Source organism: Cyprinodon tularosa, unplaced genomic scaffold (genome assembly GCF_016077235.1).
Source record: "Cyprinodon tularosa strain WSP-4 unplaced genomic scaffold, ASM1607723v1 ctg56, whole genome shotgun sequence".
Classification (NCBI taxonomy): Eukaryota; Metazoa; Chordata; class Actinopteri; order Cyprinodontiformes; family Cyprinodontidae; genus Cyprinodon; species Cyprinodon tularosa.
In genome coordinates, this window is record NW_024039296.1 from 671974 (window position 1) to 696368 (window position 24395).

At 37.2% G+C, this 24395-nt stretch overlaps 4 protein-coding genes across 7 annotated transcripts in view; 2 read left to right on the plus strand and 2 right to left on the minus strand.

Moving 5' to 3' along the window:
* Window positions 1–2423, minus strand: part of ush1c (Usher syndrome 1C) — a 35243-nt gene extending 32820 nt beyond the window's left edge. Inside the window, exon 1 of the mRNA XM_038305577.1 lies at window positions 2280–2423. Within this exon, the coding sequence (XP_038161505.1) occupies window positions 2280–2315 (36 nt within the window). The 5' untranslated portion in view covers window positions 2316–2423. The remainder of the gene's footprint in view (window positions 1–2279) is intronic.
* A 387-nt stretch (window positions 2424–2810) lies between these two features.
* On the plus strand, window positions 2811–7373 carry ccdc77 (coiled-coil domain containing 77). Its single transcript, XM_038305578.1, has 12 exons — window positions 2811–2888; window positions 4015–4061; window positions 4262–4448; window positions 4547–4689; window positions 5169–5265; window positions 5716–5806; window positions 5894–5982; window positions 6093–6241; window positions 6345–6609; window positions 6730–6855; window positions 6946–7098; window positions 7185–7373. Exons 2-12 carry the CDS (start codon window positions 4015–4017, stop codon window positions 7329–7331), a joined length of 1494 nt encoding a protein of 497 aa, XP_038161506.1. The 5' UTR covers window positions 2811–2888; the 3' UTR covers window positions 7332–7373.
* Window positions 7374–9036: 1663 nt separating this feature from the next.
* hdhd5 (haloacid dehalogenase like hydrolase domain containing 5) lies at window positions 9037–16618 on the plus strand. The gene is made up of 8 exons (XM_038305530.1): window positions 9037–9326; window positions 11699–11902; window positions 11989–12101; window positions 13412–13505; window positions 13585–13618; window positions 15477–15651; window positions 15730–15918; window positions 16002–16618. The coding sequence occupies exons 1-8, from the start codon at window positions 9237–9239 to the stop codon at window positions 16414–16416; spliced, it is 1314 nt and encodes a 437-aa protein (XP_038161458.1). The 5' UTR covers window positions 9037–9236; the 3' UTR covers window positions 16417–16618.
* A 1460-nt stretch (window positions 16619–18078) lies between these two features.
* On the minus strand, window positions 18079–24328 carry LOC119796803 (ras-related protein Rab-19). Of its 4 annotated transcripts, none has more exons than XM_038305534.1 (5): window positions 24156–24328; window positions 21351–21450; window positions 20668–20856; window positions 20148–20331; window positions 18079–18621 (listed from the first exon to the last, which is right to left on the minus strand). In XM_038305534.1, the coding sequence occupies exons 2-5, from the start codon at window positions 21399–21401 to the stop codon at window positions 18347–18349; spliced, it is 699 nt and encodes a 232-aa protein (XP_038161462.1). In that variant the 5' UTR covers window positions 21402–21450; window positions 24156–24328; the 3' UTR covers window positions 18079–18346. The 4 variants fall into 4 exon arrangements, with proteins under 4 accessions (XP_038161462.1, XP_038161463.1, XP_038161465.1 ...); XM_038305535.1 differs by lacking the exon at window positions 24156–24328 and adding an exon at window positions 22710–22730; XM_038305537.1 differs by lacking the exon at window positions 21351–21450.
* Window positions 24329–24395: the final 67 nt, after the last annotated feature.

Consider the following 24395-nt stretch of genomic DNA (forward strand, 5'->3'; position numbering starts at 1 on the left):
AACAGATTAATCAATTTGCAAAATAATCATTAGTTGCAGTCCTAATTTGGATGCAGGTACTATTATTTTCTATACATTTTCTATTAACCAAATCCCAAATTAAAAGTAAGGATTAGTTTCAAAATGCACTGCTACATGTTTTGTTTTTACTTTATTGGAATTTAGAAGTCAACATATATTTTACATATTTTAGTTGTGTTGCATTAGAACTAATGTCTATTTAGCCAGAATGTTAAAGTTTGTACCAGAATTTTAACTCTCTGGCTGATGACGCAAAATTTGCCTATTTTGTTCTTTTTTCATGATGTATTCTATTCGTATGAAGATCCTCAGTCTGAGCAAAATCACCTGAACAACATTATGCTGCCGCTCCTGTACTCAACAGTCAGGATAATGTTCTCCGAGTTCTGAGCCTTCAAATTTCCTCCAAAATGTAAAAACATTCATTACTTCCAAACACTTTATTTTTATCTATTTATTTGTTTGTTTTTCAGACTACAGGAGATGCCTCTGAAAAATGTGTTTTTGTTGTTACATCATGTTAAATCGCTTTCATGTGCGATTTAACATGATGGCTTCTTCCTCTATGAGTGACCTTTAAGGCTCTGTTTATACAACTTCTTTCATTGTGGACAAAGTCCTACAGACTTCAGCTAACGTTTTCATAAGCCTTGTGCTCTCATTAAGGAGTCGATCCCCACACTTCCTTTTTGAGATATAGAATAAACTTCACTCTGAATGGTATGATGGCAGGACGTCAATGGTGCTTAATTTGGCATTGGTATATTCATTAAAAGCATAATATCAGTAGATGCAATACTTCTGAATTTGTAAACCGTATTTAAAAAAAAAAATCTTATTTTATTTGTTATTAAATAAAAAGAAATATTCTTGGCAAACCCTACTTTAAAAAACAGATACAATAAATATTTAACGTTTAAAAGTGAGAAGAAAAAAAGTCTTTACTTTTTGAAATGGATTACTATAGATACAGGGACATTGTCATTTATTGGAATGCAAATGTTATTGTGATGAAGTTGTCTTATGAGGACAGGTCAGCTTAATAAAAACAGGTGTGTTTAGAACACACCCAGAACTTTATGACCATTATAAATGTCTGTTGCTTAGTGCTGCAAGAAACTGCCAGCCTCTCCTGGGACTGGACTACAGACTTTGGAACCATAAAATAAAGTTGGATTCCTCTGTGTGTGTGTCATACAGTTATATAGAAAGTTATACTCCAAATAAAGAGTAAATTATTCTGTGTTTACTTAAAAACGGATGTATTATAATGATTAACAATAATTTTTTTTAGACACACGTCTGTGCTTTGAGGCTCAGAAAAATCTACTCTAAAATACTTTTGAGTGAATTGGGACAAAAGGGCTCATGACTGGAAAAAACAAAACAAAAGACTGTCTGTGGATATCCTCTAATTAAAACCATAAATTGCCACATCTTCTGCCTGGATGCTCATGTGTGGCACATTATCTAATACTGTGTTGCCCTTTATGAAGACAATATGGTTCTCTGCTTGGCTGTGTGCAGCACAGATGGCTGTGTGCTGATCCCTGCATGCTCTGTGGATAAAAATGCCCCAACCATATCAGGTGTCCTTCCTCAGTTATCCTCTTTCATGATTTTAAAAGTAATTTGAACACTGTGGTGTCAACAGCAACTACAACCAAATATTAAGAATATGCTTCATATACATTTTGTCATTAACAATAGAGTGCCCAATAGAAATGAATTTTAATCTTTGAAATAAAGTATTTATGATACCATTGTATTTTGTTTTCCCAACTGAAGTGAATTTTTAAAGAGATATCTCCTTTTTATGTTTCAAGTCCACATAAATTCAGCAAATAATTATAGTAAGTGGGGAAATAAATTGAAAGGGCTTTTTGATACTTCTGTCTTAAAAATAAGTTTGTTTGTTTTTTTAAGTGAGAATTTATAATCAAACAAAAAAACATTTACTAGCTTTTCCACCCAAAGCTCCTCTCATAATAAAAAAAATCGCTTTTTATTAAATCGGCAAAGAAGGAGAGATAAAACCTTTAGTCCTTAATAAAGTTTAGTTTCTAGATAATCTATTTTAAATAATTTAACATAATTTTTGACAGTCTGGGCTCTCTAAGCAACAGGCCTCTTGTGCGCACTGCGCAACATCCCCTTCAGAGGAGACACCTGAGAACAACCAGGTAGCAGCATACAATTCAATTTGGGTTATTTTCAGAACGTTACCGGAGTAAAATAAATAACGTTTCTTATCTTACCTTGTGCCTAAATTCTCGGGCAACTTTCCTCTCCATCGCTACGAGACAAAGAAAACCAGTCCGACCAGAGAAGCGCTGATGAAGTTTTACAGGACTGACCCTGGTCAGTGCGTCAAGATAGTCCAGGTATCAATTTCCGGTTTATATGTGTCGCCAAGAACTGTTTAATGTCACGTAAAAGAATAATTATAGTGCTATGAATGATTTATTAAACTTTATCTGGAATTATATTTCAGATAATGCTGATCATTTGCTCCATCCAATAACATGTTAAATGTATTTTATTTTGAAATTCAACAGCCCTATACGTGTATCATTTTTTTTTATTAGCAAACTTGAATACACGTATGATATTTGCTGCTGTATTGAACAAAACTTTAATTTTACTCTAAATTTACAATGAACTCATATGTTCCGAATTAATTAAATTAGAATTGATATTATAGCTTTAAAGGAAAAAGCGTCCCTAGCGCACCGCCGAACGTTAGGGGGCGCTCCGAATTTCGTCTGCGTTTTTCAGGAGGAGGCGCCGGAAGCGCTGGATTTAAAAACAGCAGCACGGTTGCTCTGAGCAACAAAACAGCTCTGACTCTGGAAACATCTTCATCTGTATGTAAAAGTTCATTTTACAATGCGTTTATAATGCTTTGAAAGGGATTTAGAGGACCTCTCTTAGTTATGTATTTACTGAATGGTTGTTATAGCTAAATGTGAAACTTTATATCTCGACGCTAGTAATGCCACAAATTCATGTACCTTCCCCTCTAGTGAATTGTTACAGCATATTCTTTTCAGAATCGGTTTAGCTTGGTTAATATATAACCGGTTTAGCTTGGTTAATATATAAAATGTGTTGTAGAGGCTTCTGTTTTTTAGAATAGAATAGAATAGAATATAAAACCCCTTAATTGTTCAACACTGGGGAAATTCTGGTGTTTAAAGCAGCAAAAACATTATAGAAAAATTTGTCACACAAATGTGGACCTAAGAAAAATGTATAAGAATAACATACTAGTGAAGAGTTAAAAGATAAACATTGTCATACTGTACTGTAAGGTGTTTTAACAATAACCAATATACAGCTATGGACATTTTTACAGTAATGGATATTTGAAAATAGCATAAAATGACACAAAATGACTGCAGCATGTTACTTAACTAAGATAGAAACTATGTCAAATCAGCATTTATGTTACAACTTATTGAAATTGTTGTGAACAGTGGTGATTATAAAGTCTTACAGCAGCTGGGTGGAAGGATCTTTGATAACGCTTCCCTGGTGCATTTAGGGTGCAGCAGTCTGCAACAGCTTCATGCATGGGGTGGGAGACATTATCCAACAGAGATTTTAACTTACTTAAGCTCCCTTTGTTTCCTGCCTTCTGCACTGAGGTTTCATGATCAAATCTCAGTTTGCAAAGTGCATTTTGTAAACTTGATTGTACTTTGCTATCCTTTGGAAATTACTGGTGAGCATACTAAATACAAAATTTATTTTCTTTTTTTATGGACCTTCCTTGTGTTTGCAATAAAGAATTGAATTGAACATTTTGGTATAATGAACTGCATCAAAACAATAAACTACATTCTTGATTATGTAATTCTTTCTTTGAATATTTTACTTGATTTTTTTGTCATTGATCTCAGTGGAAGCTGGACTCTAATTAGACTGTAAGTTGCATCTATCTATGTGTTTTATTTGAGGATTCACTGTAATTTTTCTCTTGCTCTAAAGATGTTTGGAAGAATGGGATCTCCAAGAAAGCATGCAACACCTCGCAGGTTGGGGAAGTTTTGTTTTTTTGCTTATCTACAGATCCATTCTCCTCACCCATTTTGTAAAGTTTGCAAGTCAGATCCTTTTCAGGGTCACAGACATACTCTTGTAATCATAACTGTTTCTGTTAAGCTTTTAAAGGTCTGCTGCTTAATAAGGGGTTTAATTATCTTTAAAAGGAGTCATACGTCTTCTTTTACTACAGAGTCAACATTGGTTCCCCTGGTAACGATGTGGATTCCCCACTTCCTCCCATCCATGAGCGCCTTGCATACCTCCGTCCTTCCAGGGAGCTGCTGGAGTTCTACAGACAGAAGATAGCCCAGTATGATGATGAACATGAAGAGCTTTTGCAAATGCTCGAGAAATATAAAAGCATCACAGATGACCAGGTGGGAATCAACAGACAATGTTTTATTTTTTTGGTTTGCTAGTTTTCATCTCTTCCTGATTGTTTTAAATGTTATTTTCTCTGTCAACACTTTTCCAGCACAAACTGCAGTTTGACATACGACAGCGGGAAGGAGAGATTGCAGAGCTTCAAAATGCCCTGAGTGACATGCAGGTCTACCTTTTCCAGGAAAGAGAGCAGTCTCTACGACTTTATGCAGAAAATGACAGACTGAAGATCAGGTAGGTGCAGTGTGCTGGACAAAACACAATTCTAAAAACGGCGTCATTCATTCTTTTTTTTCTTTAAACCTGATGTTTTCAACAATTTGAAATCAGAGGGAAACAGATTTTCTTATCTCTAATCATCATTTATCAATCAATTCAATAAAATTTGTTCTCTGAAAATTAATCAGTTTCCATTTAGACCAATTATTGGTTGGTCTAAAACTATTGGTATATTATAAAAAAAAACATTCAAATGTAATTTATTTTGTAGTGGCAGAAGTTATTTGGTTTTTGGTCTTCTTGTCTTCATTTTTAAAGGTTTCCACCAATAGTACCTCAGTATAGTCACTTTAATACTATGATATACGTATTTGCTATTTTGCTTGTCTTATGACTGAGTATGGTCATTTTAATAATTATATGCTATTATTATTTGCAATTATATGCTATTTTGACTGTCTTCTATCCGTGTGTCTTCTCATTTATTGCTACAGAGAGTTGGAGGACAGGAAAAAGATCCAACACCTTCTTGCTCTTGTTGGTCCTGATGCAGGGGAGATTACATACTTCCACCAGGAGCCTCCTCATAAGGTGGTACACAGTCACTACTGCAGAGATGTCTGGTATCTCTACTATCTTTGACATCCAATTTGCTCTGGCTTATAGACCATAGTAAAAGAAAAAAAAAGCTTTATTTATTTATTTATTTTTACTGTAATGCTTGCATAACACTAGCAGTTCTTTCTATGAAGTTATCAAAAGTCATTGTCTCCCTTTTTTATTGAAGATGATGAAGATAACCTAAATGTCTAAGGCTTTGAGGTGGTTCTTACGTTGTTTAAATTATTTTGAATTTATTTATACTTTTTTACTGTGCTTTTGGTTGTTTCATATAAAGTATATTATAGTTGATTTTGGTCCAAAAAATGTTTCCTTTTTATTATTATTTTCATCTTTTGAGGTTTTTATTTTGTCTTTATTAAAAGAGATTCACATTGAAATGTGGAGACCCTACATGACACATTGTGTTTGTTTTTTCAGGTTACGATTACTCAGAGGCTCCCCGAGTCCAGATTTGATGAAAATCTCAGTCTAAGGCCAACAAAGTTAAGAACAGCTTCGGCTGCAAAAGGTTTGAAAGCATCTATTTTGCTTCTTTTTAGCCACTTAAATGTGTGTTTTAGAATAAAATGAAATATTAATCTATATATTTAAACAGAGCTATTCAGGAAAAGCAAAGCAGTTGGTGTTTCTAATGGTGAGAGCTTGGAACAGTGTAAGCGCGATAACCAGACGCTGCTGTTACAGGTATGGCTCCACCTCCTGGACATGTTCTCTTTGGCTCTGATAAATGCCACTTACAAGAAAATGAACATGTTTTCAGTTGTTATTTTTACACTGTTGGATTGTGTTTACAGGTGGAGGCCCTGCAGGCTCAGATGGAGGAACAGACACGTCTGAACAAAGAACAGGTGGAAGCTCTCCTGGAGGATCGGAGGATCAAAACAGAGGAAGCTCAGGCACAACGACAGAGAGACCAGGAACGCATTGCTGCGCTGAATCAGAAGTTCGTTCTGTTTCTCACCTTATGTCCATTGCATCTTCTAATCAATTCTGCCTTGACTGAACTGTTCTGGATGACTTGTTGTTAATTTGTTTTTATGCATTAGGCTCCAGCAGACTCAGAACCTGTTGCATGAAAGCACAAAAGACTTCTTACAGCTAAAATTTGACGCTCGGGCCCAGGAGAAAAGCTGGATGGTAGAAAAAGATCGACTGTTGAGAGAGCTAGACTCATTCCACAACCGAATGAGAAAGACCGGGTCCAGTGGCGCTGACCTGGGAAGATCAGGGCAGCCCAGCAGCAGCAGATCAGCTCCTGTGATGCCTCGAACGCAACCAGAGCTGGCACAGCCACATAAAGAGGAGAGAAAGGTAAAAAGCTGATAGATTATTTCTATTGAACACTCGTTCACATTTCCTGAGCGGTATAGTTGTATTTCAGTCATGAATACACCATGACCATTTACTTATTGGCTGTTTTGTTTTTAATAGGCTCTACAGGAGGAACTGAAACAAGCTCACAGGTTGGCAGAGATGTACAGGGAGCAGTGTATCACTATGGAGACCGAACTGTCCCAGATCAGAGAGGAAGGAGACGTAGGCAGAGAAATATTTAAGGTTTGCTGCTTTTAGAAATACTTAACCATGTTTATTTAGTTTATTTCTTTTTTTTATGAATCTCTTCTGTATTATCTTATTATTCTTCAGGAGCGTTCAGTAAAAATGGCCAAGCGTCTCCAGCTCATGACTCAGCGCTATAAGGCTTTGGAGAAGAGAAGGGCCATGGAGGTGGAGGGTTTCAAGACGGATCTGAAACACCTCAGACAAAAGCTCAAAGATGTGGAGAACCAGCTTGTCAAGGTAAAAATGCCCCCGACTCTGTTATTAATTTATTCAGCAGTACGCTAGCATAAATAAACCACATCATTTTGGATTATTTTTTTCAGGTCACCTTGAGTATTGGGCCCAACCAGGACCTAGCCATTTTAAATGAAGTTCGGCAAACCAACTCGAGGACAAAAAAAGTTCAGAATGAGCTGGTGGCTCTGAAAGCCAAAATTTATGGACTTGAAAATGAGCTGAGATTTAGCTGAAGAATGTTTTTTTTTTTTTTTTTTTATCAGATTCCCTTGTTGTTGTGGATTCTTCTGCTGTTTTCCAACAAGGCACTGACTGAATGTTATTATTTTGTGTTTCAAACCAATAAAACTTTATGGATAAACATGTTTCCAGACATTATCAATCTCATTGTCTCAATGTAGTCCATGATCTTCTTGTGTGTCTCCTCTCCTCCTGTATTTCCTTGGTCCTCCTATAGTTTCCTCCTCCCTCTAAAGTGTTTTCTGCTCTTTCCTTTGTTGTGATAGATTTTGATTTTGCAATAATGTTTCCTATTTACATTAATTATTTAATGTTATCCTTTCAAATAGCAACTAACTTTTCTAAGAAATATTTTTTCTCTTATTAGAGCAATTCATAACATACCAGAGATGTTTCTGCTGTTGGCTACTGCTTGCTTCTGCTACTTTTCAACAAAGAAATGAAGCATTTATCTTTTCTTCTATTTCATATCATTTTAGCAGTTTCTGTCATTTTCAGCTTACAGTTTAGCCTATTGCTTTCTGACTTGCTATTTCTCTGAAACAGCTTTATCTAGTTTAGTTAGGATCCTTTTGTTTCCCACCTTCTGCACTGATGTTTCATGATCAAATATCAGTTTGCAAAGTCCATTTTGTAAACTTGATTGTACTTGCATTGCTTTGGAAATTACTGGTGAGCATACTACGGTAAATGTTTTTTTATTTTATTTTTTATTTCCTTGTGTTTGCAATAAGGAATTGAATTGAACATTTTAGGATAATGTGCAAAAAAAAAAAAAAAGTAATAAATGCAGCACTTACAAAGTGGATAGAGCAAGCTGAAACTATTTAGAAAGCCTACAGTTGTAATCCATAAATGATTAGTTTGTGCTTTGGCTATTGACTTTAATTAGTGAGAAAAGTAAACATATGGTTTAATTTAAAATCATGTGTTTTCAATAACCGAGGAAATTATTAAACTTACTAGAGGTAGAACTGCATCAAAACAAACTACATTCCTGATTTTCTCTTGCTTTAAAGATGTTTGGAAGAATGGGATCTCCAAGAAAGCGTGCAGCACCTCGCAGGTTGGGGAGGGTTTTTTTTTTTTTCTTTTTTTTTTCTTTTTGCTCATCTACAGATCCATTCTCCTCACCCATTTTTGCAACTTTTCTAAGAGTATTTTTTTTTCTCTTATTAGAGCAATCTCTGGAATGCTTACTTCTTACTTTAAAAAAAAGATGCAGTTTTACCGTACTTGAGTACATTTCAAGGTAATCGATTCAGCTGTAGTTATCACTGAAACAATCAGGTAACTGTTTAAAATTCAGACACACTACTTGTTTTAGGAGTGATTAAATAAATTAAAAAAAAACATTGAAATTACTAATGTGGGTTCCAAAATATATATATATATATACACATTTTCTTCCTTTGGCACCTTCTTCTTGACTATTTGAGCTAATGTAGCGAGTAAATTTCCCCACTATGAGATTAATACACTCAAACAATTAATGAACGTGGAAGATTGTAAAATCTTAAAGGGGAAAAAAGCCTTAAAATCTTAAATTTATTCACAAACACAATTGTACAAACTGAAAATTTAGTTTGTACTTTAGTTTGTTCTAGTTTCATTTCTGCTGAAGTATTAATTTGCCGACGTGTTTCCGGTGAAATGAAACGTCAATAAAACATTACATAACTGTGCGAGGTGTTGTTCTGCGCATGCGCACCGCTTCTTACAGACAGTAATAGTGGGACAGTTTGTCCTGAATGGTGGCAGCTTCACAATGAGGAAACCTAAGTGTTGACACGCGCTGGTGGGAATGTTATGAGCTCCTACCTCAGGTTTCTATACAAGTATCCAGATCGCTGGTTGTTTCTCCCCTCCGGAGCTTTGCCTGATAAGTGCCTGCAGCCATGCAGAGACTAAGGTGTCTTAAAAGTTGTTGGCAGTCGCTCAGATCAAGCTGCGAGGGAGCAGCTAAACCAGCAAGATATTACAGCAATGTAAGTGATTGCTTTGCAGTTAAATTCATTGTAGCATCGATCAGATCAGGATGTATTAAATCTTTTAATGCTTTATGTTGTGCAATAATAGTGACTGTCTCTGTTTCAAAATATTAGTTTGTTTATATTGAAATGACAAAAGAATTGGAGTTACTTTTATTTTTTATAAACACACATTCATCCATAACCTGGAACCCCTACTCATGGGGACCCCTTCTTCAAAAGGATCCTGCAGTGCCAAATCAAATCAAAGCAAATGTCACCTTCACAGTCCTCTGCAAGGCAAACAGATCCCATTCATATCCAGTTACATTGGCTTGATTTCCTTTTAAAGTCATCAATGATAATAGAGTCAAATCCAGATCCAAGCCCAGTTTATTCTGTTCAAAAGTAATTGCTTATTTGGTCTAGTCTGTATGAAACCTTAAAGGAATAGTACACCCAAAACATGATTAGCCTTCATTTTCTACTCACCTCCATGCTGAACAACACTCTGGAGTACTTTTTTGATATCTCAAATGCATCTGGAGATCTGGGAGGCTTCTTGCTGTCTGCTGACATTCAAATAATGGAGGTCCATGGCGCCCGAGACAGAAAGGTCCATAAAAGTCCACAAAAACGTGTCAATATTCCTCCATACTGCTCGTCCAATGTAATCCAAGTGTCCTGAGTGGGTAGCATCCAGAATTTACTCGAAACGAAGTCATTTAGAATGTTTTTAGAGCATAAACAGTAGTGTATAGGATTTCCTAATAGCGCCCCCATGCGCGCTCACGATTCTACGGAAGCCGGCAGACCAAACCGGAAGGAAGTGCGCATTCAGCGTCTGGTCTGCCGATAATGCAAGCGTAGAAGAAGAAATGTGCTGTTTACCTGTGCAAAGAAAGAAACAACGAAAGAAAAATGTCTGAGGACTTCAGTGTTGAGGAAGAGCATGAGTTCTTTGCCGAGCTGAATGCGCTGGTTTGGTCTGCCGGCTTCCGTAGAATCGTGAGCGCGCATGGGGGCGCTATTAGGAAATCCTATACACTACTGTTTATGCTCTAAAAACATTCTAAATGACTTCGTTTCGAGTAAATTCTGGATGCTACCCACTCAGGACACTTGGATTACATTGGACGAGCAGTATGGAGGAATATTGACAAGTTTTTGTGGACTTTTGTGGACCTTTCTGTCTCGGGCGCCATAGACCTCCATTATTTGAATGTCAGCAGACAGCAAGAAGCCTCCCAGATCTCCAGATGCATTTGAGATATCAAAAAAGTACTCCAGAGTGTTGTTCAGCATGGAGGTGAGTAGAAAATGAAGGCTAATCATGTTTTGGGTGTACTATTCCTTTAATGATTTTAAAGTTGTATAAAGAGTTTTTTATGCTAATAAAAAAAAAAAAAAATCCCCCCACTGGATTAGATTAAATCAGCCTTCAATTTCCTGTTTTAGGTCACTTAGAATGACCAAATTACCAATTTGTGTGCAGCTTCTCACTGAAAAATTTCCCAATTTTTAGTCAGGTTAGTGGCTCTTTCTAGCTCTGGATATTTCCTATTGTACAGATGTGATGGCCACTCACCCCAAAACATCTGTAAAGCCACTTTTTAGTTATTTTAGCTGTCTGCTCATTAGTCATTTGTATTTTTGCACAAGCATTTGTCCAGTGTCTTGACAAGTTTCTTTATTACTCTAGCAGAGGCATGATACAGCCACCCCCATACTTCACAGTTGGGAAGGTGTTTTCAAGTTTTCCCCCTATTTCCTAAAAATATAAATACATTATGGTCTTAACCTTGAATTGTATTTTATCAGACCGCAAAAGAAATCCTTGTGGACATTTCCAATCAGCATTTTTGCCTTTTTATGTTGCTTTTGGAGTAATGACTTCTTCCTTTCTGAATGGCCTTGCAGCTCATTTTTAAGTGGGACTCCCCCATTTGATAATAACATTCTATTACCAGCTTCAGCCGGCACCATTACAAGCTCTTTTTGGGTTTGTTCTGGGGTTGATTTGCACATTTTTCATCAAAACAATCCGTGTTGGTTTCTGGAACCATGGTGTCTGAATGTTGGAACCATGTAGGTCCATATCTTTCTTTTAGGTATATCACTTAATTATTTTTCATATTTCTATGGCAACGCATAACAGAGGAGGGTGTCTTGTTTTTTTTTTTTATCAACTTAAAAGTTTTAGATTATCAGATGTTTTTTAAATTATATTACCTGGCCAGGTGTTTGAAGGCATAGTGCTACATCCTTCATATAACTCAATGTTTTCTTCGAGATCAGAACTTGAATTTTTGGTCTCATCTGACCAAAGCACTTATTTTCTCTTGTGTACATTTTAATAAATATCCCTACTCTGGCCCCTCCTCCTATAGAACCCCAGCTCCTTTGGACTCCTCTTTGACATAGATGGGGTCCTAGTCCGAGGTAGGACCCCGATCCCTGCCGCTAAGCAGTGCTTCAGGAACCTGGTGGACCGCAATGGGAAGTACAAAGTTCCTGTGGTGTTTGTCACAAACGCAGGGAACTGCATGAGGCAGACCAAAGCTGAGCATCTGTCCCATCTGTTGGAGGTGGAGGTAAACTGAAACACATTTAAACTATTATCAGCTTCATCCATCTCCATACGATTTCAGGTTATGTCCTTTATTTCTTTTTATTCCAGGTGTCTCCCGACCAGGTGATGCTGTCCCACAGCCCTCTGCGAATGTTTACACAGTTTCACAAAATGTGCGTACTGGTCTCAGGCCAGGGTCCTGTTGAGGAGGTGGCTCACAAGTATCCTATCTTATCTGAGGGAAACCGGTTCCTCTGCTCACTCTGGCTGTTTGTCTAAGCCAGCGTGCATGATTTGTTTATTTAGTGTGCTGGTGCAAGCTCCACTTTCTTATCAGCTTTTAATCTTTGTCCCCCCTGCATCAGTGAGGCCTCTCACAGATCTGTTCCTTTAAATGAAATGGTTTAGGGTATTTAAATTAGTACAAGTTGATGTTATTTTAGCTAAATGGTTCTTGGGCAAAATAAAAACTCATCATAGGAAAATTCTAATAATACTATAATTATTCAAAACTGTTAAGAATGGTCACAAAAAAGTAGGAGGTGTTGTTTTTGTTGTCGTCATACCTCTTTAATGTGTGGTATTGTTGCATGTACACTTAACAGATTGTAATTTTACTAGTTGTAACCCAGCGTGTGCTCACACCTTTTCTTCTCCATTTCTTACCCATAACAAATTAGTTTTGTACCTGTTTTGAAGTACCAGCTTATTTATATTAGTATTTTTTTGTATAAATAGCTATAAAATTGCCCATTTATCATGTATGTTATAGTTAAATTATATTCTTTATTTTATTTGAATCTTTGCCTTTTGGTCAATCTGATCGTTCTAGAATATGATCCGTAATAAAACTAAGTAGGTGATTATTTGTTTGGTGTTAAAGCAGGTATGAGATTTCTCCCTGAGGAGTAAAAATTGATGCATGGTTGGTCCAAAAGGTCAGATGGCAGTGATTTCTAACAACTACAAGGTTAAGACTATCAAGGTAGTACAATGTGGTACAAAGTTTAGGACATCCAAACAATAACCACTCAGTGAGTTGAGCTAGGCGGAGCTAGACATGCATCTGGCTGTTGTCAGGTTATCCAAACAAGCCATTACCTTGTAAAATTCGATGAATCCCAGCCTGACGATGTATTGCTGCATGGAATTGGTTTGCTCTTCTCATGCATGTTTAGATTCTCTCCAGGTTCTCTGATCTCTGCCAATCTAAAAAACTATTATTTTTCTTTAAAAACGAAAGAGTTTTTAAAGTTTCCTTTCTATATGACAGTGTGTGTGCATGGTTATTTATCCTGAGTGTCTCTCTGCTGCCCTATGATGAACTAGTGACCTGTCCAGGGTGAAAGGTCTACCTTTAATCCCATGCCTTTGGAAGGTGGGCACCAGTCCCTGCTCTGCAATGCAAAGACAATTAGGTGTAGACAGTGTAGCGATGGATGATTTAGCCTGACCATTACCTTTAAAGAATATGTTTTAACAGCTTTAGCAAACTTTCTCATCTGTGTGACTTTAACTCACAAAATTCCAGCCTGGGCTTTGAGGATGTTGTAACCATAGATATGCTCAGAGAGGCGTACCCTGTCCTGGATGTTGTGGACCACAGCAGGAGACCCAAAGATTCTGTAAGTGTAACTAATTGCTCAAATCGGTTTATGCTTTCATAAGTTAGAAACTTAATGCTTATTGTCAAATTTCTTACAGATTCCTCCCACTAAAGGCTTACAGCCAATAGATGGTATGTTTCCCTCACACAAGCAGCTTATACGAATAAAGACAAGTTTTCTTTCTTTGCACTTAATCAGAATTTTTATAAAATCTTTAAATTATTTTACATATTGTTGCCGTGGCATCATTTCACATGTTCATCTGATCTAGTTTGAATATATATTTTTTTCTATGGGAGTAAAAGGCTCAATCTAAATACCTCAAATTATTGCTCTTAGTTTCTTTTTCTACCTCCTATCCCTTCACCTTTTGGTGGGGTCAAGAGTAAAACTCTATGCAGGATAGGAAAGGAGCTCCTTACTGCTTTGCTAAATCAATACAGCCTTCATTGAATATCTCCATTATAAAACCAAAAACATATGAGAGATTATGTCTAAATTTGCTAATGTCACTAACACTGTTCTGATATTATCATTATTATCATGACCCACTTCCTTCGTAGCTAACTGTTGCCGATATGAGGTATTGCATTTGAGCCAATGCCAGATTTGTGAGCAGAGGTAGAAGTTGGCCAGGGGTGGCCATGACCTTACCAGGTGATTTAATGCTCCCATGTGGACCTAATTCACCACCTCCAGAACAAGCAGATCACCTCTATAACAGAGGGAACTGGAATGCTTTAAATAAAGTTTGATAGTCATAAGAGTTTTCTATGAAAGATAAAGAGCAACTTCTTAGCCTATTTTAAGTGCATATTAAAAAAATAAGTGTATCATATTTGACATATATGAAATTTTGAGACCTCTACATCATCAGTTTGACATGTTTGTTCTTGAAAACCCTCACTTATTGGTTATTTATTCTACAGGTGCACAGTATTTATATTGTTAAAATACTTTATAGTACAGTGTTTTTTTATGTTTTTTATTTATCCTTTATTAACCACATAATACCCATTGAGATGAAAAATCTCTTGCAAGGGAGACCTAATATCTTTTCTTTATTAACTATTCACTATTATGTTATTCTTATACACTTTTCTAGGTCCACATTTGTGTGACCATTTTTTCTATAATCTTTGCTGGTGTAAACACCAGAATTTCCCCACTGTGGGGTATTAAAGGGGTTTTCTATTCTATTCTATTCTATTCCATTCTTATATAATCAGACACAAGTAATGAACAGAAATTTAATTTCTGAGATTTTAATAACAACTTTAGTGAAAAGATATAATTTTTCTGATTATTATTTCATGTTTTAGGCCTTAAAGAGTTAAGCAGAAACATATATAATTAATTTAGACAGCATAGCTGTATAAATATGCATATATATTTATTTGTAAGGGCTTCATGAAAATCTGGCCTCTTTTAAATTATTTATTTGTGAAATATAGATGTTATGCTCTTTCATTTTCCCGTTGGTACAGATTTATTTATGTAGAATCAACCTGAACTGTTATTTTTTCAGTTTCTGGCTACACCATAGTGCACATCTCCGTCTCACCACCCTATGAAAACCTCCTTGCTCTGCCCCTGTTTAGGAAGAAATGCTTTTAACAGCAACCAGGCGTGACTCCTTTAGTCTGTAATTTTACAGACACGTTTTGCTAATAGAATTTAATTCCATCTTATAACTTTTCTATTAATAGTTTCATTTAGGGGTACACAATATTGGACAGTGCGTGTCAATACTTAGGTTTCCTCATTGTGAATATTGGCCCATAACTTTTTTCCCCCTAGACCTACATACAGACCCTATACATTTTTCTCTTCCTGTCCTAAGCAGTTATTGCGCAGCAGTTCAGCTATCTATTTTTTTTGTGTGTGTGTGTTAAATCACAGCACTTTAATAACAATGTTTGCTCTGAAAATGAGTATTTGCTGAAGGTTAACTTTTAAACAGAAGGTGCCTTGCTTTAATATTTACAGCTGTGATTTTATTTGGTGAGCCAATCAGATGGGAGACCAATCTTCAGCTCATCATAGACGTTCTTCTAACCAACGGAGATCCAGGCAAATCATGGACCTCAACCCAGTATCCTCACATCCCCGTCCTGGCCTGCAATATGGACCTGCTGTGGATGGCAGAGGCAAAAAATCCAAGGCATGTCTGTTTGATCCACTAAACCCATAATTACTCAGAGTTTGGCACATTGAATGCTGAGTAGTCTTTGTGTTACAGGTTTGGACATGGGATGTTCCTGGTTTGCTTAGAGAGTCTGTACAAAAAGGTCACAGGTTACGATCTGAAGTATGAGGCTCTGATTGGTAAACCAAGTGTGGTAACTTATAACTACGCTGAGCTGTTAATAAGGCAACAGGCGGAGAAACTTGGCTGGAGCACACCTGTGAAGACGCTCTACGCTATAGGGTGAGTTTATTTATTCAATGTTTCAAATGTGAAAATCATTTTTAAAAAATCATTATTTTGATTAGTTTAACCTTTTTCAACAGAGACAACCCCATGGCAGACATATATGGAGCAAACCTCTACAATCGCTACCTTCAGGCCTCCCAGCGCACCAAAGCCAAAGTGAAGGCCAAGAGTGGAGGAGGAGCAGATCCAGCGAATGAAGCTGTCGAGAGCCAACATAAAATGACAGCGGCAGAAATGGGCGGTGCAGCTTACGGGTCAGAGGAAGACCTTCCTGAAGGTTGCAGGTCTATCCTGGTTTGTACAGGCGTGTACAGCAGAGATCAACAGGAGCTGCCTTCAGATCCAGCGCAGACGGTTACCGAGCAACGCATCTTCCACGGCCACAGGGACTTCCGCTTCGACCCCACCCTCACACAGCCCTCGTTCGTGGTGCAGGACGTGAAAGAGGCTGTGGAGCTGGTTTTCCAGGAGGAAGGCTGGCCTCTAGAGTAGTGCAGAAATATTCAGATTGGTTCTCTTTTTTTAAAAACTATTATACATATCCTGGCTGTTACTGATTAATTTTTCTGATTGGCTGAAAAAGCTATGTTTTCCCAAGTCTTCACACCCTCTTAAAATGGCTTATTTTTTCATTTTTATAAAAAAAAAAAAAAAATTTATAATGAATAATATCTTAACATTTTCCACCATTAATGCAACACACATCACGTATGAATTGATTATATCCAAAAGAAATAAAACATCCGTCACAAGAAAAACAAAAAAACACAATAATGTTGCATAAATATGCATATCCTTTAGTTATCATTCAGCCTTTTTGATAAAAAATCAGCAGCATTCGCTTTCTTTGCCCTGCAAATGTTAGGTTCTGGAATAGGGATTTACAAAACCTTATTTTTCCTCTCCTTGGATCATTAAAACTTTCCGATTAATAATTAAGATGCATGTTTGAATAAGGGATATTTTCCAACACAGTCCTGAGCAGCCATCATCCTGATCTCCTGCATCAATGAATGCCTCATTAACAGATTACTGCATAACTTCCTGAGGAGGTTATTGGCAGTTAAAAGATACAGGACAGTATTTTTTTCTGTTCTCGGACCATTGATGGCTATTTTTACTGTCAGTGTCCGATGCTGTGAATACTTTTTTCTTACCAGTCTGACTGATGCCTTTATATTATAGGAACCTGCATTTTAACTGTTTCTAACTAAAGGATAAAAATGTAGATGTCAGAAGAATCCAAGAAGGAAACATTTCAAGTTCATCAGATTTCCTATAATTCATGGTGTGTGTAAAAGTTAAAAAAAACCCAGAAAAGTTAAATTGAGATTTAACAAAGGTGATAAGGTCAAGGATGCGAATACCTGTGCTGCACGTTTATTTCAGCTTTTAGTTTGTTTTGTTTTTGAAATGTGGAGAACACACACATATCCACAATAGGATCAGAATTTATAGATCAGTCAGATTTCACATAAATAACATAGTTTTAATCAGCTAACACAACCTCACCTTTAATATTGTATGCCCACTTTATTTTCATATCGTCTTTATTTATAGAATTCTGTAACCATGACCTTTGACCTGCTTTTAAACTAATTACATCAGCTCTTTAAATCTTTAAAAGATAACTTAGAGACTATAGTTGTCTGGCTGCTTAAATAAAGCACAGCTTAAGGATATTTAAATCAATACAGAGCAAAGGCTAAATAGCCACAAATGTTGCTTAATGGGAAAAAGCACTTATTGACATGAAGAGGAATTTTATTTGAAAAATAAATCTTTTCCTCTTATTTTTTATGGTGTGCCAGCTGGTATTTTCCAGCCTGATTTGTTTTGAATTCAGGGTTAATGTATAACCAGTAATGCTCAGGAGATTAAATTGCCATTGTTTAATTTAGCTTAAAAAAAAAAGTTGTTTTTTTTAACTTGATATTTTTGAATGTTTCTGTGAAGTTGACAGGATTGCACTGCAGGAGTTTGTACAGAAAACGAGGAGTGGTTTACTACATTTATTGAACTGCAGTATTTGTTCCATCTTTAATGAAGATTTGAATGTGAAGGAAACTTCAGGTCAATACTTCGGAACTCTGGTAATGTACTGTAAAAGCAATACTTTGTAACAACAATTAAAAACATGAAACAAGCTGAAAGTAGGCTGAAAATGGTGTTTACTGTTGAAAAACGTTTGTATAGATTCCTGCAGCAAAGGCACGACTCATTACATTTTGCAGCAGTTTATCCCCAAGAGGAATATTTCAAACCTTAGTTACAGATTCCATTAAGATTTATAAATACTATGACAAGAATATGTACAAAAAAAAACATCTAAAACCGAACTTGCAAACATTGTCTTCAAAGAAACTACAAACTATCATTAGGCCCTTCAGCTTTGTATCAAATGCTAAATCTGATTGTCTTTTCAGCACCCACACTTTTTATTGTCTGAAACGTTGCCTTGAATTGGATGTGAGCAATCGCTTAGCATGAACTGCGGAGAGCAATGAGAGTTCTGATCTGCGATGGTCATGCCGTTGCGGGCCAGCAGCTCCCGAGCCATGAGGATGAAGGCGGCGTCTATGTTCTGGGCCTCCTTAGCTGATGTCTCCAGAGCAGCCAGCAGGCTGTTCTTTTCAGCTAGGGTGCATGCATCCTCAAACAGCACCTGTCTCTTAGCATGGAGATCCGACTTATTACCTGCAGAAGATTTGAACATCTGTATTATTATCTTAATTTTTCTGGTCAACTATTAAAACACAAACTAGCATCAACTTAAGGTGAATAAATTAAGCAAGATAGTATTCAGCTAAGTGAGTATTAAAACCAACTAACTACATTTAATCATAATAAAACCCAAAGCATCAATGTATTTGACATTTGACATGATATGTTAAGTTAGTGCAAGAAAAAAGATGGTTGAGTCCAAACAGCTTGACACGGCAGGTCATAATGTCTTGTACACAGACTTGGCAAGTGAGTTTTAATGCTATATACCCTTCCTGATACAACATAGATCCACCCTGGGTCTCCCCTTTTAAAAAAATAGAGGTAGTTTACAATATTGCAGAAGGTTAGGGTAAACCACTTTTTTTTTTTTTATAATCTGACAAAAAATAAATTAGGCATACCTGGATAATGAGACAAATGAATGTGTTTTTTTCTCAGTATAAACAAAAACATTTGTTAGAGAGCATTAGTGAGTAAAAAGGATCATGGAGACCCAGGAACACATCAAACAGTTGTAGAATAAAGGTTTAGAAATGTTAAAAACAAGTTTAGGTTCAGCTGGAATAATCTACCAACTATTAGTGAAACAGGATTTTTTTTAAGTAGATCTTTTAGCATGGAGTGCCATGTTCTCCCTGTGCATGTTTGGATTCTCTCCGGGTACTCCGGCTTCCTCCCACAGTATAAAATCATGACTGTTAGGTTAATTGGCTTCTCTGTATTCTCCTTAAGTGTGAGTGTGTGCATGAATGATTGTTTGTCCTGTTTGTCTCTGTGTTGTCCTGCAATAGACTAGCGACCTGTCCAGCGTTTACCCTGCCTCTCACCCGTAGACAGCTCGAGATGGATGGATGGATGGATGGATGGATGGATGGATGGATGGATGGATGGATGGATGGATGGATGGATGGATGGATGGATGGATGGATGGATGGATGCTCCTCAAAGTTTTCCACAAACTATGTAAACATGTGGAAAAATGCTGTTCTATAATGGAACATCACCTTAAACACACAGTCCCCACCGTTAATCATGTTTGTGGCAACATTGTGTTAGAAATTCCAATAGAGTTGATTTTGGATGAATCTTCATCATCATGTTGGATAACAGCCCTAATCACATAGCTACAAAAGACTGATTTTGCTCAAAGCAATAGCTGATAGAATTTCCCAGTCAAAGTCCAAATCTGAATCCATGATGAGAGAGAAACTTAGCTTATATTTTGCAAGAGAAGATGGAAAAATGTTTATGTGCACCTTATGATGAAGACAAAGTGAAAAAGAACTGCAGCTGTAACTACAGTAGTGTGGTGAATGGTACAACAAACTCTGCAGGTCTTTATTTGTTAAAAAGAAAACCATTTATGTGTAACAAGGACAATAAATTGCATTGAGACTGATAGTTGTAATGTGAGTAAATCCAGAATCCTTCCTAGGGATGCATTCAATTTGTATCCCATGTAAAACGGTTCAACTCCACTTAAAACGCCTACATACCAACAAGAATCACTACCACGCTGGCGGCTCCGTACTGCTCTACCTCCCTGATCCAGTGGGAAACAGATTCAAATGTGCTGCGGCGGCTGATGTCGTAGGCCACCATGGCTCCATGCGCACTGCGGTAGTAACTCTGTGTTATGGTGCGGAAACGCTCCTGTCCTGCAGTGTCCCACACCTGCATCTGGAAGAACGCAGAGTACAAATAAGGGCCAAACTGAGTGGGTTCAGTATCAGCAAAACATTGAAAACTGAAGCAGACAGTGTGGTGAACTGTGAAGGGTTTCATTAAATTGTTGTTGCTTTGAATTTAGCAATGCAACGCATCCAGAGACCAAACACAAAGGTAATACCAATAAACAAAGCAGAGGTTATTTCATTTTAAGATAGTAGAAAGGGAATAAAAAGTAGTTAACAATATAGTTTTATAAGTACTTAACATGAAAACATATAAATCCAAACTGTCTCATGGAAATCAGTCTTTCTAGAAAACACACAGAGACAGCTGCTAAGTACCTACCTTCACCTTCTTCCCATCAATGTCCAGGGTTCGAACAGTGAAATCAACGCCGATGGTGTTCTGCTGCTTCTCAATGAATATACCCGACTTGAACCTCTGCACCATGCAGGTCTTTCCAACATCAGAGTCCCCGACCAGGATGATTTTAAAAAGAAAGTCAAAGGAGTCCTCGACCTCTGGCTCAGCAGACTGCATGGTGACAAAAACTTTAGTTGAAATGCAGTATCCCAAGACCTTGGTGCCTCCCTGCAACAGAACTGGTTTCCTCTAAGTTGTGTAAATATTGGAGAGAGTATTTATATAAAGCTCAGTCACATCTTTGTGAGGAAAATTAGGATTCAACACCAGAGAAGTCACAAGTGATATCAAGCAATGCAGTCCTGGGCAAATATGTCCCATTTAAGTGAAAAAAACAAAAATAACTGTGTATGAGGAAAATTCCATCCAACCCACACTACAGTGTAAATGTGACACACCTCTAAAAACAAAGATCCTAGTACTCATACCGCTTCCTGTAAGCAAGTAAAAGTTAAAAAACTAAATCAGTTTCTTCATGATGACTTCGTCAACACCGAGCTATCAGCTGCTCTACTGAAGGCTGTACTTTTGCCCTTTAGACTCACTCGTCTTCCTTTTCTTCTAGTTTGTTTCACTCTGAGAACCTTTTAAGGCACGCCTCCTACCTGTCTTGGCAAATGTGACCTCCAGCTCCCAGCCCACTTGCACCACTGCATGTTGGGATATTGGATTTTCAGTGGAAGGTCTATAAAGAGGTTCCAGTACCTGGGAGAGTTAGATATAAACTTTTGTTATCTCCTGTTTTTTCTCTTAAACCCTCCCACAAAGCCATCAGAAAAACTGAAAAAAGGATAGGTGACTCATAACAGTGCTCATGCCCTTTGAGCTTTTTTTTATAAATATTTTGCAATTTATGTAAACTGTTACTTGGGAATTTAATTAAATACTCCATTATCCCTAAATTAGGTACAAACCAAATGCCTCCAGAAGTCCCCTAAGGACCAAATAAAGTCTACTTGTGTGTAGTTTAATCTCAATATGAATATTTATGTAAAGTCGTTGGAGGTTTTTAGAGATCATTACTGAGCAATAGGGGTGCACCAATTGATCGGCCTCAATTTCCTTGATAATGGAAGATCAGCGATCGGCTGATACCTAGATGTGCAACTGATCTTATTCACTGATCTACCTTTGCAAAGGTCTACAAATCACCCAGTGTCAATTAGAGGTGAGTATTGGCATGAGTGTTGTGATTCGATACATGTCGCGATACTTGGGTCACGATACGATATTATCACGATATTGCAGTATCACTATATATATTGCCATATTTTTCCCAGCTATCAAAAACAAATGATGAGATAAAACATCAAGTGCTGTATATTTTCATCAGAAAATATTGATTAGGTATTATTATCCATGTTGTTTGGGGTTTTCTTCCACTGTGACTTCCTCAAATACAGATTTGGTGCTGCATGCACGGTTAAAGGGCTCCACAGCGCTTTCTGCCAGAGTGGTGGTGCAGAGGTAGCACATTTTCCCATCAATGTTTTATGTAACCATTTTTTTTTTTTAAATCGATACTAAGAAGTGAAAGATCGATATTATATTGGGCAGCCGAATATCACGATATATCGCCAAAACGATTATTTCCCACATACCTAGTGTCAATGCTTTATATTTGAGAGGAGATAATCGAGAAGTTTTCACAGGTATTGATTTGTCTTTCTGTAAGATAAGACTGAAATATTGAAGGTGTCTTTTTACTGTATAATATAACAGCTGACAGTGTCTGTTATAAAATAAAAAAAATCTGTATCAGTCAAAATCATAATCAGCGACAGGTTTTTTAAAGATTTAAAATCAGTGATCGGCCATAAATTTGCAATTGATGCACTCCTACTGAGCCATAAACAGAGATCTGACAGAGCACCATTTAATCCACCATCCCTAAATGAACAGTTTCGACAAAACTGCATTAAAGATGCAGTAACAGGTCCCATATCTCGAGGAGCTGTCCAGACCTTAAGCTCAGGTGGAAGAACCTGATGTCAGGTTCAAGTGGTCATGTGTGCCAGAAGTGATGTAGGGAATGCAGCAAAAGTGGAGTAATGTGCATGGACTAGATGAGAGAGAAAAAAAAATGAACAGCTTAATTGCTATTTTCTCTATGAAACAATGTGGAGGGAGCAGGGGGTGAGATATGACGGATGGAATTGTATGGAATTAAATGATCAACTGTTTCTTGCCCAGACAGCCCTACCAATAGACCTAGTTTTCTATTGGGTTTTTTTTAAAACAGAAATAATTTATAGATCAGTTCTTCTGTTAGTTTTGTATGTCTGCTTCTGCTTCACATTGAACCTGGTTCTGCTAGAGGTTTCTTCCTGTTAAGTTTTTTCTCTCCACTGTCACTGTATGCATGCTCAGTGTGAGAAAGTGCTGAAGACTCAATGGCTGTGTCCGAACGTCCGCCCTAACCCCTCAGTGACTATATCGAGCAGAAACTTTATGGTAAACTCAGTAAATTATCACTTATTCTTCACCCCGTTTGGTCACGTGGCTCCGCCTCCCAGCATGTTTGCCTGCGCCATCTTTATTTGTCGCTGCTGTCACTTCCCGCCAGTGGATTGCTGTCACAACAAATCCTACAATGCTTTGCGAGGAGAGCTCTAGCAAAGCCTTCAGCTATATATTTGCTCATCTACCATCCATGGATGATCACTTATTTTCAAGGTGCATTTTGGTAAATTTCAAGTTCACTACTTTTTCATCCACAGCCAATGAGTCCATGAGATGATCTGCTTTTCTTTAGATAGAAAACTTTGAATTGATCAGACTGAATGATCTGATTTAACCATCTCTGTAAAGTGCCCTAAGGTGAGATATCTAGTCGATTGGCTATATAAACAAACCAAGTTGAATTAAAACTTTATACTGGGTAAACCAGATGTTTCTAGTTTAAATCATATTCCACTGACCAGTCAAAGCACAGACCTTAGTCCAAGGGAGCATGTATGGCAAGACTTAGAAAACATAACGCTCAGAGAGCCTGTCTCTTCAGTGCGATTGAACCTTAAGTTATTTTCCCTCCACTTGCAAGAACTAATTTGTGTTGATCCATCACATGAACCCTAAAATAAAATACAATGGAGAGCTGTAAATACATATGAATACTTTTTCTAAAAAGGCTCTTACACATAAGTGAGAGATTTTGCTTTAAACACCCATGAAAATCAACTATGTGCAAATAGTTCAAACTAATCCTGCAATGTGGCAGTGTTCTAAAGCCCAAAGCCTCTCTTTAGTTTTCAGAAATGCCCTACATTAAGGACCCCCCATCTGACTGCTGTCAAATAACACATTCCACACCAGCTGACAGAAGAGAGACCAGCACACAACAACCAAAATACACAATAGCATTTAACCATGATAAATAATAAAAAAGGTGTAATTGAAATAATTTTTACCTCAGGCTTCACACACTGGCACAGTGAGATGCTAACCCAGAATGAACATTCTGCTCTGAATCAATTAGCCACTCTGTCTCTCTCCCTCTCTGTCCACCCCCACACTCCGTTTCTGTCGTCATCTCAGCCCACAGAACAAGGCACAGCTGGACCCAGAACAATGTGTGAGTGTGAGGACCACTTGAGTCAAACCTGGGTCTATCTTTGGCGGTGACAAGCAGATACCATCTTTTCTGATGT